The 14,229-nt window shown below is 41.1% G+C and overlaps 3 protein-coding genes and 1 non-coding gene across 4 annotated transcripts; 2 read left to right on the top strand and 2 right to left on the bottom strand.

Annotated features, from left to right (window-relative positions):
- Positions 1 to 176: 176 nt before the first annotated feature.
- On the top strand, positions 177 to 4,307 carry rpl39 (ribosomal protein L39). The gene is made up of 3 exons (XM_005913141.2): positions 177 to 298; positions 614 to 717; positions 4,095 to 4,307. The coding sequence occupies exons 1-3, from the start codon at positions 296 to 298 to the stop codon at positions 4,141 to 4,143; spliced, it is 156 nt and encodes a 51-aa protein (XP_005913203.1). The 5' UTR covers positions 177 to 295; the 3' UTR covers positions 4,144 to 4,307.
- LOC121814715 lies at positions 2,764 to 2,898 on the top strand. The gene has a single exon (XR_006054531.1). It is a non-coding gene; the product is annotated as a small nucleolar RNA SNORA69 (small nucleolar RNA).
- sowahd (sosondowah ankyrin repeat domain family d) lies at positions 4,111 to 6,442 on the bottom strand. The gene is made up of 2 exons (XM_005913142.3): positions 6,249 to 6,442; positions 4,111 to 6,112 (listed from the first exon to the last, which is right to left on the bottom strand). The coding sequence occupies exon 2, from the start codon at positions 5,996 to 5,998 to the stop codon at positions 5,030 to 5,032; it is 969 nt and encodes a 322-aa protein (XP_005913204.1). The 5' UTR covers positions 5,999 to 6,112; positions 6,249 to 6,442; the 3' UTR covers positions 4,111 to 5,029.
- A 113-nt stretch (positions 6,443 to 6,555) lies between these two features.
- LOC102290237 (PTTG1 regulator of sister chromatid separation, securin) lies at positions 6,556 to 13,842 on the bottom strand. The gene is made up of 6 exons (XM_005913135.2): positions 13,705 to 13,842; positions 12,024 to 12,111; positions 11,791 to 11,921; positions 11,617 to 11,713; positions 8,673 to 8,831; positions 6,556 to 6,691 (listed from the first exon to the last, which is right to left on the bottom strand). The coding sequence occupies exons 2-6, from the start codon at positions 12,109 to 12,111 to the stop codon at positions 6,609 to 6,611; spliced, it is 558 nt and encodes a 185-aa protein (XP_005913197.1). The 5' UTR covers positions 13,705 to 13,842; the 3' UTR covers positions 6,556 to 6,608.
- Positions 13,843 to 14,229: the final 387 nt, after the last annotated feature.

The raw sequence follows: 14,229 nt of genomic DNA, 5'->3' as shown, positions 1-14,229 counted from the left end.
ATCTTTCAGTTATTGTGACCATATTGGTGTGAAGTGACTACCGGGTAAAACTAAAAAAAAAACTGAAGTCAGTTATCCTGTTTTTTAGTTCAAGGCTCCGGCTCTGTGTGAACTATCTCTTGAATGAAAGGCAAACCGTTAAAACTATGACATGTACTTCCTCTAATGACACATTGGTGTCGCTGTTTGTAGGACGTGGAACAGTTTTTTGGACGCTTATTGGTCAAAAAGCCGTGGCGTCACTTCTCTCGTTCTTTTCGACCACCGCCATAGTGGGGAAAGGACTGTGGACAAAATGGTAAATAGAAAATCTACAAACATCCGAGCTAGCATGGCTTATTAAAGTTCCCCGAAACCTTAAGCATTTAAAACTAAAATTATTGTCATGATAACAATGTGTATGTTATACGAAAAAAATGAGATGGAGCATATTAAAAGTGCTCAGTGATGCTAGCCGGTACGGTGGTTCTGCGCATGCTAGCGGCCAGCTTGTTTATTTTAGCACTGAAAGCTTTAAAAAAAATTAGTTTTAAACCAGAAGCATTTGGTTAAAGATGTATATACTTGGTGTTTTAAACGATTGTGCTAATACGGTGTCTTTTACGTCTTCCAGTCGTCCCACAAGACTTTCAGAATCAAGCGCTTCCTCGCCAAGAAGCAGAAACAGAACAGGCCGATTCCTCAGTGGATCAGAATGAAGACCGGCAACAAGATCAGGTGAGCTTACCATGACTGATTTTACCTGCCCTGTGCATCTTGTAAGGCCGAGAGCTGACGGTATACGGGTTCCCACATTTGTACACGTTATTGTAGTCATGTAATCCACCTCTGTTCAGTGCTGCAGGCTTATGAGAACCAAGACAGAAAAGGGAAAGATGGGTTGTTGTTTTTTTCAACAAAAAGCTGCAAAGTGTCTAGTTTCAAACATTTTTTTCCAAGCTCCATATGACCATTTAAGATTAGTATATTTATTTTCATCATGTCTCCCCCACCACTGGAATCCTCTGCCTCATCCTTCTCACCCATAAACATGCTTATTTGTTCCCAACTCAGAATCGGTCAGACCAGATTGAAAGAACGTTTAAGTAACATCAGGTCCATTAGAACCTATTCTAATGGTCAGCTGGTTTTCAGGGTTTTCCATTGGGTCATAGTACCTGATAGCAGGTACTTTTTCAATACGTACTTCGCCAGGGTCCAAGCGATCTGAAAAAGCAAACAACCCCACACATATTAGGTGGTGCTGTAATGGAAAACGAGTCACCCTGATAAGAGTAGGTACTAATGGGAAAAGGGCCAGTCACTTTTTAGGTTTTATACCTTTTTTAGGACTCTTTGCTGTCCACATCAACAGCTTTCTCAGTCAATGTAATCATTTGATTGTTGTGTCCTGCACATCCCTGCTTCCTTTATTTTCCATTTGTGAATTCATCAGTTCTCTGTAATCCAGTCATAAGGCAGGCAAGGGGAGAGGAGAGATTTGAATACTCTTGCATGAAGTGCGGCCTCATTGCCGTTTAAGGAGAGAAAGTTTCTAGTTAATAATAAACTTTAAATAAATCATTTAGTTTTGCTGTGGAAAAAGTAGAAGTGTATGAATATATTTAATATTCTGTAAATAAATAAATAATGATAATTCACTTAAGTCCCGTTCAATGCTAGATTAATTTTATTGTAGCATTTTAATGCATATTGCAGCCATTGTAAAATGAATGTATCTTTGAAGCTTATAATGACCCCGTTGAGGCTGCTGTAGCTGGTGCAGCAGTAAGTGATGTAGCTGATGTTGTTGGTGAACTTTGATATCACACTGTATTCTAGGGCTGTTCGATATAACGATATATATTGGATGACGATGTAAAAACGTCTATCGTTTCATTTTACGCTATCGTTTGTTTCGTGGTGTCGCAAAATAAACTGTTTACAACAGTATTTTTTCATGGTTCTGATGGTCACTGTAGTGACTATATTCATTTCTTAAAGTTCTCTCTTTCTCTTATATTTAATATAACCACACTACGGATAAACCTTTCACAATAAAGCTCAAGATCCTGTTGACTTTTCAAAATAAACCAAATCACGTAAAAGAGTATGCAGAGTTTTTACAGATGAGAAGCAAAAAAAGAGCGGTCAGGTGCTAAAAAATAAAGCTTAGACTCAAACGTTAGAACAGGCTTTTCCCCGCAGCACGCCGTGTAATAAATACTCACTAAGAAAACGGCGCCGTTACAACTTATGTCTAAAAATGTATCGTTTCATGCATCGGTTAAAACACTCGACTCCAGCTACATGACGCGCAGCTGGAAACACTTCACACAAGTCGAGCTGCCCGAGATTCACAGAATACAGCCCTACTGTATTCCTAATATTTCTAGCACAGTGTATATCATCGGTGATGCCTTTAAGCCTCTTTAAGCCTCTTTTTCCCCTTATTGTAGTGGTTTTGAATTTAACTTGTAAATTTGGTGTCGAAAATATTTGTGCTCATGAAATTTCCTTAAAGGTGTAAATCAGTAATTCCACCGTGCGGGTTGTTAAGAGTACTGCAGGGAGGATAGATTACTTTGAAAAGAACTCCATAATTTCAGGTTTTTGTGATGTCAGCGTTGCGATTAGGTGGTTCACAGATGGCTCAAATCTTAGTGAAGCTGAGTGTCTGTTTAAATGGGCTGTCAACATTCAGTTTCATTGCTGAGCTGCACGTGTTATCAGGAAGTGCTGACGCACCTGAGTGTAATTGCAGGGAGGAACATCATCTCATGTAAAGCAGGTCTGCAATTGCAGCACTTAGTTACAGTGGAGTGCTGTCATTAACCCTGCTGAGAGCATGTTTCTGCTGCAGAGCTTGTTCTCTCACTTGCTGTGCCAGTGATGAGGAAACTCTGTAGCCGAACACTAATGACCGATCTGCTGTTCTTTGGCTCCGTCATCTTGTATAAACTCTGTGGATGCCATGATTGCCATGAATACTGCAGTGATTTAGTGCCTGTAAAAAGTGACCTTATTTCTAATTATCTCTTCAAAGGGGAATTTAAATTCACTAAATCACTATAGGGCTTTGTATTGATTTATAATATTTATCACACTGAAGAATACACAATGTACGTGCTGTGCTGGAGAATCTGAAACTAGACGCACATCAAACAACTTTGCATACTCTGAACCCGTGAACCAACGATTCATTTGAATATTTCCTTGGTGTGGAGCATTATTAAGGAAGCTCTCACCACTCAATAGAGACTGTTAAAGCTACTATTTACATGGTTTTGACCACTTAAATTGTTGTAAAACCATCTTAGTGTTTTGAAAGCTCATGTGATGCAAGAGATCTGATACCATGGGAGACTATGTTCTCATTACCCAATGATTTGTGATGGACTAATCCTTGCTCAATGAACATTGGATGATCCTCCTTTGACTTCAAAAAAAAGAAAGAAGAAGACCACAAATAATGAACTTTTAATATGATCTGAAACTGCTTGTTGAGCCCAAAACGTAATCTTGCAAGGCTTTACTGAGGTCACAGACGTTTGTCTCGAGTTTGAAAAAGACCTTTAGTCTTCTTGTGAGCAGAAAAGTACTCCCCTTGTGGTCATTTAAAGGATTGCAGGTTTAAGGTACTTAGCTTCACTTTTCAGTACCTGAAGCATTTTTCCACGTTTTATACTGTCTGTCTGTGAGTTTGACTTTTGTGAAAACTTGCATACTCTCATTTTGCACACACATAAATGAACTTACCAAAATAAATCTCTTTAAAGGTATACATTTATTAGGAAGAGCACATGGTTAGGTGCATTTAGTAATCCATTAAGTGTTCCACGGTGGCAGGTTGTACTAAAATCACATTTATTAGCTACACTGGTGTTTGTTTTTCCTGCTATAATAAGCTCCCCCAAAAAATTCAGTTTATTTGCAGTTTGACACCAAGTAAAACCATCATCAACAGAGATAATATTAGCCTTTTATGTTTTTGTACAGAGAGATTTTAATTCTTTCCACTCAGGGTTTGACAGCGTGACAGTTTAATAGTTTGCCAACATCAGAATCTCAGTGTTTTCCTCCTGACGGATTTATTTTTTGTTCTTTCATTTTAGGTACAACTCCAAGAGGAGACACTGGAGGAGGACCAAGCTTGGCCTGTAAACATGAGGCTCTGTGGATCCCAGCATCACAACATGCGCCAGGAACTCCAGCTGATGGACTGACTGCAGGGGACAAGCCATGTTATCTGGAGCAGGAATCATTTTGTACAGATACTCTGGTTATACTCATGTTTGACAATAAAAGATCATCGATCAAACGTGAAATGCTTGAGTGGCGTCTTTTTCTCTCCCGCAAAGTGTTTACTTTTCTCAGGAAAATCAAATATGTAGAAGCTGCCATGCTGACACAGCTCTGCAAAAAGAAGCACTTGGACTGAAAGGGGGTTTGTGTTTGACCACACAGCTAACACTTCTGCATCACAGTTTCATGGAAAACTGTTCACTTGCTGTTTAGTGTGAATTTGACTTCTGACTTTGTAGTCTTTGGAATAAATACCAGAGGTATTAAAGGAAGCCTCAATAAGCAGCAGGATTAACTAGAAAAAATGATTTCAGAGCTCCTACACTGCAGGGAAAGCTCCTACACAGCCAATTACTAATATTGGAGTTGACATAAGTAGCGCAAATGAGTCTGGGCAGGAAGCAGAAAAAGTCCATTAAAAGCAGCTTATGAAAGACAAAGTAACACTTTAAAGTTTGGCTATTTTACTGAAATTTGTTTAGAAATCAGTCATCATGTAAACACTGCTGGTCTTGGATGAGTGAAGCACATCCACCAATATAAATGGGTATTTTGTTTCTGGAAAGCATACTTGAAAAACTGCACATTCTTGCTGCCTTAACATTTAGCTTGATCTTTACCGCTTGAATAGTCATCATTGCCTACAAACTAGCCTTTCACTGTCTTCACGACCCCCCCTTCTGAAACTAACATAAAAATAGTGGAGTGATGATGCACATATTGGAAAGTATGTGTCATCCCCCACTCATGTTTTGCTTCCAAGCAAAGGAGGAAAGGAGGGCAGCAGCTTTTTTAGAGACCCAAGCCTCCAGCCGCTTCTCCTCTTAGTCCGGTCAAAGTGCTTCACTTCCTCTGCCTCCATAGCATCGTCCTCTTCACATGCGGTCAAGTTCACTGCGCCAGCGCAGTTGTTGTTGCCGTTCTTGTTGACGTTTTGCGTGCATCCCCAGCTGTGCTCTTCATCCCAGGCCCCCAGCAGCTCCTTCATCTCCGGCGGGGCGTTTTCCCTCAGATACTGCCAGGGCCTCTTTCCGTTGTAGTCCATTGCGTCCACGTTGGCATTGAAAGCTCCGACCAGCAGCTTGATGACCATGTACTGACTGTGCATGCTGGCGAGGTGCAGAGGCGTGAGCCCACCGCTGCCCTTCAGGTTCACGTTCACGGGGATGCCCTCGCTTTGTGCGTAGCGCAAAAGTTTGATCAGAGTCTCGTCCTGTCCCCTCTTGGCCAGCCAATGCAGGACCGAGTAGCCGCTGATGAAATCCTTCCTGGTTAATAGCTGGGGGTCCTCTGAGATAAAATCCATGATGATTTCATAGCTGCCCTCCACCGCTGAGAGCATCCACGCGTGCTCCATCGGATACAAAGCCCAATCCGTGTCCTCCTCGCCGGAGCGGCTGTAATTCTGCGAGGACAGCACGCTGCTAAACCCGCTGTTGGACGAGTTCCCCAGAAGCAGCTCCTTCAGGTACTTTTTACGCATAGCGGGTGTGATCGACTCCCTCTCCGGAGCGGCGCTGTCACAGACTTCTTGCTGCCTCTGCAGCCTCGTCCTACGCTGGAAACCCCCGGGCACTGGCATGGGCATGACCTGCATGCCGTATCTGGACACTCGCTCCACAACGGTGCCCTTTTTAGACCCCCTGCCGCCGTGGGCGTCGGTATTGCTGACAGCTGGTTCAGACACAGCTTCATCCGAGCTGCGCCCAAGCATGTCTGAATTCTTCTGCAGAGCGCAAGGCTACTTCCTTTTTATTTAGACAACACCCGAAGATATGTCAAATTATAAACATGAAACCATTTCCTCCGCTTGACTGGACTCGGTCCCCTGTGTAAGGGAGGAAAAAGCTCTTTAAAAACATTTCAGCTAACGCGATTATTGGCGAACACAGAAGTTCCTCATTTTGCCATGTTAAGAAGCCAAACCTACGCTTAAGTTTCCGTGTAAAACGGCTGCCACTCACCTGTTCTGCACTCAAACCGCACACACCGACTCTTCAGGTGTGCCACCCAATAGGTGATCTAAAAATCACGTAACACGTCACGAGTAATTTTAACCGTTCATCCCCCAAAAAGTTACGTGACGCAGATTATTCTTAGTCTTGCAAGAGGAACCGAGACAAAGTCCACTCATCTCCCAATAGCGGGAAACCCTCACATGACCACTGATGGACTTTAAAAGCAGGAAGTAATATAGGGCATTCTTTCCTGATACTTTCATGGCCAGTCACCAATTATAAAGTGGAGCTCCAGCACATAAAACACACCATGCACGATTTAAAAAACAACTTTATTTCAATTAAAAGCAGACAAAAAACACAACTTTAATCAGTATCAGGTTCTGGAGGAAGCTCCACTGTTAGCTCCTCGAGCGTCTGCAGAAAGGCATCCAGCTCCACACGGCAATCTGAAGAGAGATACGGGGAATTTAATCATACAGAAGGTTAATGATACCTGTAGTTAATTATTCCAGGAGATTCAAACTTGCACTTCAGATGCAAAGATACAATTACAGTTGCTTGATAAAAGTGGTTTTATTTGAGGGCTGCATACCATTTATAAATCCCAAAGTCCTAAATTGTACATCTAATCCATTAGAGCAGAGGTTGAGAAATTGAGAAAGTAGAGTGTCAAATTGAGGGCCACATAAATGCCATGTTTGTAATGTCTCATTCCAGAGTCTGTTTATAGTGGCAGCTGTCACTTTTGCGCTTGTGTGTAGTTTTAACCGTTTTTGAGGCGAGGTTTCTTGACACTAGGTGCACTTGTCAGAGTTGGGAAGATTTAATTTGCTCCGATGGAACAGAATTTAAATTTGTTTTTACTCTTGCAGTTAACAGCCATCACAGGGTACGCCATACTGCAAGACAGAACCAACATGATGAGATGATTTTGGGCTGATAGGAATTAAAGCTCTGGGAAAACTGTTTGTTTTAGAGTGACGGACAAGAGAGCCCAGGGGTGACACTGAAGAAAGTGTATTAGTCGTATTTCCCAAAGGCTCCTGAATCATAGCTTAGGAATGCACTAATATCATTGCCCTAATTTTATGTTGGGCAATACTGCTGACAGTAGCGTTTATGTCTGAGGCTGGTATTTGGTTCAAGTCTTCAATTTTGCACAGGTAAGAGGCAAAATGTATTCAAGTGTAAAAACCACCAGTGCATCTCCAGCATTATGTGAAGTGAAAATGAACTGTACAGCCACATTTCTTTCCTCGTTGGGCCCCTTGTACTACACAGAGCCCAGCCCTGTTCCCTAAGGCATGATTTGAGCTTATACAGGCAACTTCAAACTTCCAGAGTTTTCTGTGTTATGTCACCATGGTAACTTATGCTGTAGAGCAGGTTAAGTCTGTAGCAAATTCTCTGGAAAGTCATCACCATTCCTGGAAGACACCTTAGACCTGTGATAAGAATCTGCATTTGTCACAGGTTCTAAGATTTAAATTTATTCCTCAGTTACCAGTTTCCCTTTGGCCAATAAAAACCATTTCATTGTTCTATAAACAGTGAGCTAAGAAAAGGACACCTAATTTTAATCTAATTCACTTCTTACTTCCATTCATCTTTTCAGACTGTTCAACACCAGAGCTGCCACAGAGACTAAAAAGCCATCTCGTGCACATCTAAACATTAATTTAATAAAAAAAACCAGTTGCAGTCTGTTAAATTCTGCTATGCCTTAAAGACAGCTGTGATACCGTTTGTCTTAACTGGCATTTATTATTCTCACCTTTCCTTCCTGGCTGTAATAAAGCAGTCATTTCAGTCTTGTCCAATTTAGACTACTGCAGGAAATCCACGTTGTTACTTATGATTTGACCACAAACCCCTTTTAAGCCTACATCATAGCCTTTTACGTAACCTGATGTACACCTCCCGAGAAATGCAACTACACCTCAGGCTGACCTAACCTGCAATGACCAAATTATGTTGGAGGCTACGGTGTGTGGTTGAAAGGCGTTTCCGGTTATGTCGCAAGTTATGACAGATTTCCTGCAGTAGACCAAATCCGGGATTACTGACCAGAAGTGCTTAATACATTCAGGGTTTATAATGCGCTATTGTGCCATGCTTCTCTCACACCTGTATTGTGCGCTTAATCTCCCCCCCCACTTCAGTTTTATCTTTCCCTGCAAAATCAGTTGCTCTGCAGCCAGCAGACTTATCTAAAATAAATAAAGGAAGCTAGGAGACTGACTCATTTAGGTGAACTAAACCTTACAAAGCTGCTTTGTTAGAGTGCAGCAATATTCTGATTTTTAAAATCACCATAAACTTGAGTTCCCATAGTAATGCATGTTTATTATTAACCACTGCAGTGGTTCTTTGAATCAAACCAGGTGCTTGAAATAGGGTTCTTTGCCCCTGACCAAAAGTTGATACCTGAATGTTTCACAGTCACAGCTGGTGGGTTTGGGAGTGGTGCCAGCTCTTCAAAGTCATCCTCACACATATCAGGTACTTGTGAGAAACAGGCAAGTCCAGGTAAAGCAAGTTTACTTAGAGGAATCAAGTCTTCAGGTACGTCATACCTCAAGTACTCTGGAAATGCAAATAGAAAACAAGGAAAGGTTGTTGAGGAGATCCATGGAATTGAAAATTTTTACCTTTTGTTAAGGTTACAAGCTAATACTTATATCACAAAATGGGACAAGTGGTTTCCAAATAAAGAACTTTGTGTTGACAAGATTGATTGTTTGATTTGTAAATTATTAACCAACAATCAATCTTGTCAACACAAAGTTCTTTATTTGGAACAGTTCTACAAGAAAGATAAGTTACTGAGAAAGTGCTTGTGCTTAAAGTGCTGCACTGAGCTGAAATTTAAATTTCAAGATATTTTAAATAAAATGAAAATCTAAATTAAAAAGTGCCTCAAAGGCTTCAAACTGAACAGCTTGATATATTATGGACTATCTTCCATTGCAGTCACATGCCCCTCAGATGGTCAACTCCAAATGCAGTATTGCCAGCCATGGTCTTTCCACAGTCACGACAGAAAATGCACTGGATCATGTTGCCAGCTTTGAAATTTATACACTTTCCCCATTTTACTATCAGCGGGCTCTGGCTCAGTTGATTGTATGTGGCTAATTATCTGATGCCATCTCAGGACTAGTGTTAGACAGGAAAGTTATCAATCGTTCTTTTCATTTTTTCCTCATTGCCCACAGCTACATCCACTTCTACTGGGCCTAAGCTACTCAACTTTTTTTTTTTTTAAAGTTGGACCATTGAGAAATTAGGACGCATGTGCGACCAAATTGGTTGCACTCTAGAGCCTTGTACAGTGGGGCAAAAAAGTATTTAGTCAGCCACCGATTGTGCAAGTTCCCCCACCTAAAATGATGACAGAGGTCAGTAATTTGCACCAGAGGTACACTTCAACTGTGAGAGACAGAATGTGAAAAAAAAAAAAATCCATGAATCCACATGGTAGGATTTGTAAAGAATTTATTGGTAAATCAGGGTGGAAAATAAGTATTTGGTCAATAACAAAAATACAACTCAATACTTTGTAACATAACCTTTGTTGGCAATAACAGAGGTCAAACGTTTACTATAGGTCTTTACCAGGTTTGCACACACAGTAGCTGGTATTTTGGCCCATTCCTCCATGCAGATCTTCTCGAGAGCAGTGATGTTTTGGGGCTGTCGCCGAGCAACACGGACTTTCAACTCCCGCCACAGATTTTCTATGGGGTTGAGGTCTGGAGACTGGCTAGGCCACTCCAGGACTTTCAAATGCTTCTTACGGAGCCACTCCTTTGTTGCCCGGGCGGTGTGTTTTGGATCATTGTCATGTTGGAAGACCCAGCCTCGTTTCATCTTCAAAGTTCTCACTGATGGAAGGAGGTTTTGGCTCAAAATCTCACGATACATGGCCCCATTCATTCTGTCCTTAACACGGATCAGTCGTCCTGTCCCCTTGGCAGAAAAACAGCCCCATAGCATGATGTTTCCACCCCCATGCTTCACAGTAGGTATGGTGTTCTTGGGATGCAACTCAGTATTCTTCTTCCTCCAAACACGACGAGTTGAGTTTATACCAAAAAGTTCTACTTTGGTTTCATCTGACCACATGACATTCTCCCAATCCTCTGCTGTATCATCCATGTGCTCTCTGGCAAACTTCAGACGGGCCTGGACATGCACTGGCTTCAGCAGCGGAACACGTCTGGCACTGCGGGATTTGATTCCCTGCCGTTGTAGTGTGTTACTGATGGTGACCTTTGTTACTTTGGTCCCAGCTCTCTGCAGGTCATTCACCAGGTCCCCCCGTGTGGTTCTGGGATCTTTGCTCACCGTTCTCATGATCATTTTGACCCCACGGGATGAGATCTTGCGTGGAGCCCCAGATCGAGGGAGATTATCAGTGGTCTTGTATGTCTTCCATTTTCTGATGATTGCTCCCACAGTTGATTTTTTCACACCAAGCTGCTTGCCTATTGTAGATTCACTCTTCCCAGTCTGGTGCAGGTCTACAATACTTTTCCTGGTGTCCTTCGAAAGCTCTTTGGTCTTGGCCATGGCGGAGTTTGGAGTCTGACTGTTTGAGGCTGTGGACAGGTGTCTTTTATACAGATGATGAGTTCAAACAGGTGCCATTCATACAGGTAACGAGTGGGGGACAGAAAAGCTTCTTACAGAAGACGTTACAGGTCTGTGAGAGCCAGAGATTTTCCTTGTTTGAGGTGACCAAATACTTATTTTCCACCCTGATTTACGAATAAATTCTTTACAAATCCTACCATGTGGATTCATGGATTTTTTTTCCACATTCTGTCTCTCACAGTTGAAGTGTACCTCTGGTGCAAATTACTGACCTCTGTCATCATTTTAAGTGGGGGAACTTGCACAATCGGTGGCTGACTAAATACTTTTTTGCCCCACTGTATATCTCTCACACACATTTGTAGACATGTGGTCAATTCATGAATACAATGCTGTGTTTTCACTACTAGAATTGCCTCAGTCGACTGCTTCCTTCTTTGGTCTTGAAAAAAAGAAAAAAAAAAAGTGTAAAACCTTCATTAAAAATAATTTTAAAAAACATTTTAAAAGCCACATCATGGCCTTATTCAAGTACACCCGAATCATATTTTGATTTCACAAGTTTGAGGCAAACCTTCCGATTACTTGACCAAATCAAATTAGCTTCAAATGAAAGCATAAACTTGTGCTACAGTGCAGCAGCATTTTAAATGGAGTTTTAAATTGACGGGTCAAATATGCAACAACTTTCCAAATTCTGCCTTACTGTTTTTGCCCTTTTAAAATAACCACCAAGCAGAACTTGACAATTACAACTTATAGCATCAGTTACCTAGTGGGTCATAAGAGAACAACTTCTCAGTTTCTGGATACTCCACATTGGCTTGAGGTGCATTTTTGGCTTTTGTTTCCTCAAGGCAAACTGGTGGCTGTGGCAGAGAAAAATCAAATAAGTCAGAATACAGCCAAGCATTTAGTGTATACTTGAATAATTATATAGTCCAACCTGTTTTAGGAGTTTCTTCTCTTGTTTGCTGATGGCAGGGGTCGAGACTTTTACGTTAAGGCAGCCGAAAGCCTTACGTCCAGATGGCAAGGGGGTGCTGAATGGTTTTGTAGGAGATTTGACTAGTTTCTCTGAATGCAGGGACAAAAAAGTTAACGTGGCACCTATGCAAACGTTATCAGCGTTTCAAGAGTAGAAAAAAAGAAAGTCGACCAAAGACATAATTTTCATACCTGGAGCAGACTGAAGCCGCTGCCTCATTTTCTGTGTAGGTGCATGGAGACCTGCATTTTCCCGCTCTGCAAAGATTATATTGGCCATCTGAAAACAAGAAGACACTGGCTACTGCAGCTTTATGTAGGGAGAATTTCTATAGCAGCATTTAATATATTACAGCAAAGAGTGCCTCTTAACAGGCTAGCCCTTTTCTTGCTTTTGTCATGTAGTACTAAACTGAATACAATCAGCATTTGTATGGGTGTGAATGGGACTTTCCCCAAGTAAAGAGTTGGGTGAGCATCAACTCCTAATAGCCAACTGCTTTAAGTTCAGTACCCTTTTATGAATACAGTGCTGGAACTAATGGCAAGTTTGGCAGCATTACAGGCTACAGCATTGTTGCAGCAAACATAATATGCTTCTACTCATCATACCTTAAAGACCTCTTAGCACCATATTTCAACAATGCACTTCGCTCCCAGAGTGCAGGCTTAATTTCAGTTCCTAGAGCTTCCAAAAGTAGAATGGGAGGCAGTGCCTTCAGCCTGCTCGTACTGAACCAGCTTCTACTTTGGGGTCCGGAAACTGACAACAGCTCTGTTAAAAGTTAGGTGTAAATCCTTTTTCTAAAGCTTCTAGTTAGAGTTGAGGTGACCCTGAGGTTCTGCAACATACATCAGATTCATTCATCTCCCTCTAAACTTCCAACAAGTTGCAGCAGATGGTTTCTAATGCAATTATAATTCAAACTAAAACAAATAAAAGTCTGCAAAATAGAATGAATTTGGAAAGTAAAGCACTGAAAGGAAAGACCAAAACAAATTGGTAAAACTAGTCAATTTATTTTAGCTCAGTGTAATGAAAACAGTGAGGCCTGCTGTGATGTACAGTTTGGAGATGTTAGCAAAGGAGGTGTCAAGGTTATTTTCCCCCCACTGGAAGTGATCTGGATGGACAGGACCAAATGAGTATATCAGAGGGACAGTTCAGATGGAACAATAGAGTCAAAGTTATAAGGCTGAGACGGTTTGGATACATGCAGAGGGTTGGTTTGACAGGGGAGCATGACAGGGATACTGAGATTGTTGTGGTGGTCTTTATAAGGGAGCAGCACAAAGAGAAAACACTTTGGGACAATTTGTTATTTACATTAAATTTCAAGTAACTGCATAGCTCGGGCGGACCCTTTTAACCATATGATTGAAAAACAAACTCAAATCATTTTTCCAATCAAAATAAAGAGTGCTGCCTCCTAGCGGCTTTTCTTTTTAAAGGAAAAAAAATAATTTGTTTGATAAAGTAGAAATAATATAGCATTGATTAACATTAGATGTAGTGTTCACGGGTAAACTTCTTAAGGAAATGAGTGAATCCTTGTCTCCAGTTTATGCAAATACATACGAGTACAAACTGATGTTATTGGATGCCAAACAGCAACACGTAGTAGTAAGTTTAGTAAAGTTAAGCAAAACACTTCCACCATAACGAATAAAACTTCTGGTGAACAGAAAAGGTTGATTTTGAGGTAGTCTTAAAACAAAAGGGAGATACAGAATCAAAATGTTGCTTTAGTGAGCTAACTAGCTAGCACGCTAGCTCACGTCATTGACAAAGCGTCTTCGCCATTTAATAAACTTGCCGTCGCTGCTAATGAAGTCAACATTTGCTTTAACAGACCGTTAACACCAACGTTACCTCAGTCCTCTGTGATAGTCGCCGCTAGCTGCTCCCAGATCACAAACTTGTTTTGGTACGAAAACTTGTACAGCTGCTACCGCGAATCGTTTTTAAATTCACGGTCCACCTCCCATTGGTCGATGTAGCACACATGACTTGAAATGGGCGTTACGCTAAAAAAATAAATATCTGCCAACAGAAATGCTTTAATATTGCTATCATATTTATATCATGCACGGCACATATTTATAATCATGTATTAATTAATGGTAAAACAACAATAACCCTAAATCAATTACGTATTTAGGAAATACAGCCCTGATCTTTATTTGGAATTCGTGTTAGTTCTCACGTAAAACCCATAAACCATAAACATTACTTCCCGTGCTTACATACATCTCCTAAGTGTGTTTGAGACAGTGCTTAATTTTTTGAAGTTATATAAACATTTTTAAAAGTTTCCTTGACTGGTCGTTGCCGCGTTGGTTTTACCGTTTGTTCTTAACTGACACGAATGTGTCGTTTACTGACTGCGGATCGCCG

The sequence above is a fragment of the Haplochromis burtoni genome, unplaced genomic scaffold, assembly GCF_018398535.1.
Source record: "Haplochromis burtoni strain Fernald_Lab_line unplaced genomic scaffold, NCSU_Asbu1 Contig_4, whole genome shotgun sequence".
Taxonomy (NCBI): domain Eukaryota; kingdom Metazoa; phylum Chordata; class Actinopteri; order Cichliformes; family Cichlidae; genus Haplochromis; species Haplochromis burtoni.
Note: the sequence above shows the minus strand (reverse complement) of the source record. Positions and strands in the feature narration are given on the sequence as shown.

Coding starts and splice junctions, on each gene's coding strand:
- LOC102290237 (XM_005913135.2), bottom strand. CDS start 12,111: ATGGCCAATATAATCTTTGCAGAGCGGGAAAATGCAGGTCTCCATGCA. Junction 8,832..11,616: donor GTTCTCTTATGACCCACTAG/GTAACTGATGCT, acceptor TTGCATTTCCAG/AGTACTTGAGGTATGACGTA. Junction 6,692..8,672: donor TGTGACTGTGAAACATTCAG/GTATCAACTTTT, acceptor ATCTCTCTTCAG/ATTGCCGTGTGGAGCTGGAT.
- sowahd (XM_005913142.3), bottom strand. CDS start 5,998: ATGCTTGGGCGCAGCTCGGATGAAGCTGTGTCTGAACCAGCTGTCAGC.
- rpl39 (XM_005913141.2), top strand. Junction 718..4,094: donor AAGACCGGCAACAAGATCAG/GTGAGCTTACCA, acceptor CTTTCATTTTAG/GTACAACTCCAAGAGGAGAC.